At 48.4% G+C, this 1,889-nt stretch overlaps 1 protein-coding gene across 1 annotated transcript; it reads left to right on the plus strand.

The window, feature by feature from the left end:
• Nucleotides 1-305: 305 nt before the first annotated feature.
• LOC121966678 (plexin-B2-like) lies at nucleotides 306-1,647 on the plus strand (the record flags this gene model as incomplete). Its single annotated transcript, XM_042516746.1, has 4 exons — nucleotides 306-454; nucleotides 651-830; nucleotides 969-1,103; nucleotides 1,567-1,647. Coding segments are annotated over exons 1-4 (540 nt in total), but the record flags the coding sequence as incomplete, so codon positions are not given.
• Between the last annotated feature and the right edge of the window lie 242 nt (nucleotides 1,648-1,889).

Genomic DNA, 1,889 nt, shown 5'->3' on the forward strand with positions numbered 1-1,889 from the left:
GTCAGTGATTCACTCATCTTAATTTGTGGCCATTAGACTCTGCAGCGGTGACTTCCTGTCTGAGGCATCGATATCTGAAACCTTTAAATCTCTCTAAAGTTTTCTTTCTTATACGAATCCTTTATGATCCCACATTTTAGGAGATCCCTAAAAATCCAAATAGAATTGAATTGATTTTTTGAAAATTTGGACTGAGATGTTTTTGGATTTGATTATCAGAGGAAATGTGTGTGTGTGTGTGTGTGTGTGTGTGTACGTGTGCGTGCGTGTACGTGTACATGTGCGTGTGCGTGCATGTGTGTGTGCAGGCATGTACCCTCTGCGCTCCATCAACCAGCGGCTGGTGGAGATCATCGGAGCCTGTTACAGCCGCAACGGCATCATCAACGAGAAGGCCGCCGTCTACTCGCCGTACTCCTCCAAGTCTGAGGAGCTGTGCAGCAGCAGCAACCAGGTGATGGTGTGTGTGTGTGTGTGTGTGCGCGCGTGCGCGTGCGTGTGTCTCTAAGATTTTTTAAGAACAGAAAAATTACCCAAAATTTTAAAGAATAAGAATCTCCAAAAATGTTTAGAAAAAAAATGGCAAAAAAATCCCCTAAAACTTTTGAGGAAAATGACTGTATTATGTGATTTCTGCTCGGCTCCGTCAGAACAACATGGCAGAGAGATATAAATGTGGGGCCGAGTTCCTGCCGTCGCCGCTCGCCAGCAAGGCCGACTTCGCCCTCACATCGGAGCCCCCATTGACCCGGAAAAGTCACATGACCGCCGTGGCTGTGGCGGTGGAGATGGGGCACGCCGTGGCGTTCCTGGGCACCGCCACCGGAGAGGTTTTCTTCATCTTTCCTTATTTGCTTTATTTCATTTTCCTCGTATTCGCGTGTGACACATTTGTCATCTCCCGCTGACTCAGAGAGAGCTCTACCAAACGAACTAAAGGGTTAATGCAGTGTGTGTGTTCGCTGCAGGTGCTGAAGGTTCACCTGTCGGATCATCCCGAGGTGTACGGGCGAGCGCCGGCCGACGTCACCGGAGACAAAGTCAACAAGAACCTGCTGCTGGACTCCGGGCTGCGACACCTGTACATCACCACGGAGAAAAAGGTCAGAGCCGCTCATCGATTCTTCTTTTCATTTCTGCACTCTCCATCCATCCATCCATCCATCCATCCATCCATCCATCCGCCGCAGAAGGTCAGCGGCTCCCTCATGTGCTCACCTCTGCGCTCTCGTCTCACGCTTAACGAGTCTTTCATTTATTCTCTCCGTCCCGTTTGATCATCTATTCATTCGTCGCACTAACGCCGATACATCCGTCTACATTAGCGCCCAGCAGTCAGCCATTGATTCCTCCTCTCTTTGTTTTCTCCTCCGCCTTTTCTCTTCATCTGTCTCCTCTGTCCTTTCATCTCGCGCCCGCCATCGCTCCTCGCCGCCACACGCCTGAAAGTGAAATTGATGTTATTGATTCAGAAATGAATTAATTAGAATGCACTTCAAGAGAGCGATTCACTTTCATCAAGTCAAGTGACGACACTCGAGCTTTTTTTCCATCTGCTCATTTCAGTCAGAGCCGCCCGGGAAATTATTCACACAGCTGCCTCCAAAACGCTCGCCACGAAAACATCACGTCACCCAAACCGTCCCCGTACAAGAGGACGTTAAAGGAAGATCACGAAACACCATTAACTTCGGTTTCTCTCAACCTGGACTCTTATTTTCTCGTGTTTTTGTGTCTGATGGGAGCAGCAGTCTTAGGACACTGAAACAGAGTCAAAGTCAAAGTGCGTCCAATAAAATGGTCTGTTTCTGTCACTGACAGACTGTTTCTGTCACTGACAGACTGTTTCTGTCACTGACAGACTGTTTCTGTCACTGACAGAATCCAAT

This window comes from Plectropomus leopardus, unplaced genomic scaffold (genome assembly GCF_008729295.1).
Source record: "Plectropomus leopardus isolate mb unplaced genomic scaffold, YSFRI_Pleo_2.0 unplaced_scaffold25494, whole genome shotgun sequence".
NCBI lineage: Eukaryota > Metazoa > Chordata > Actinopteri > Perciformes > Serranidae > Plectropomus > Plectropomus leopardus.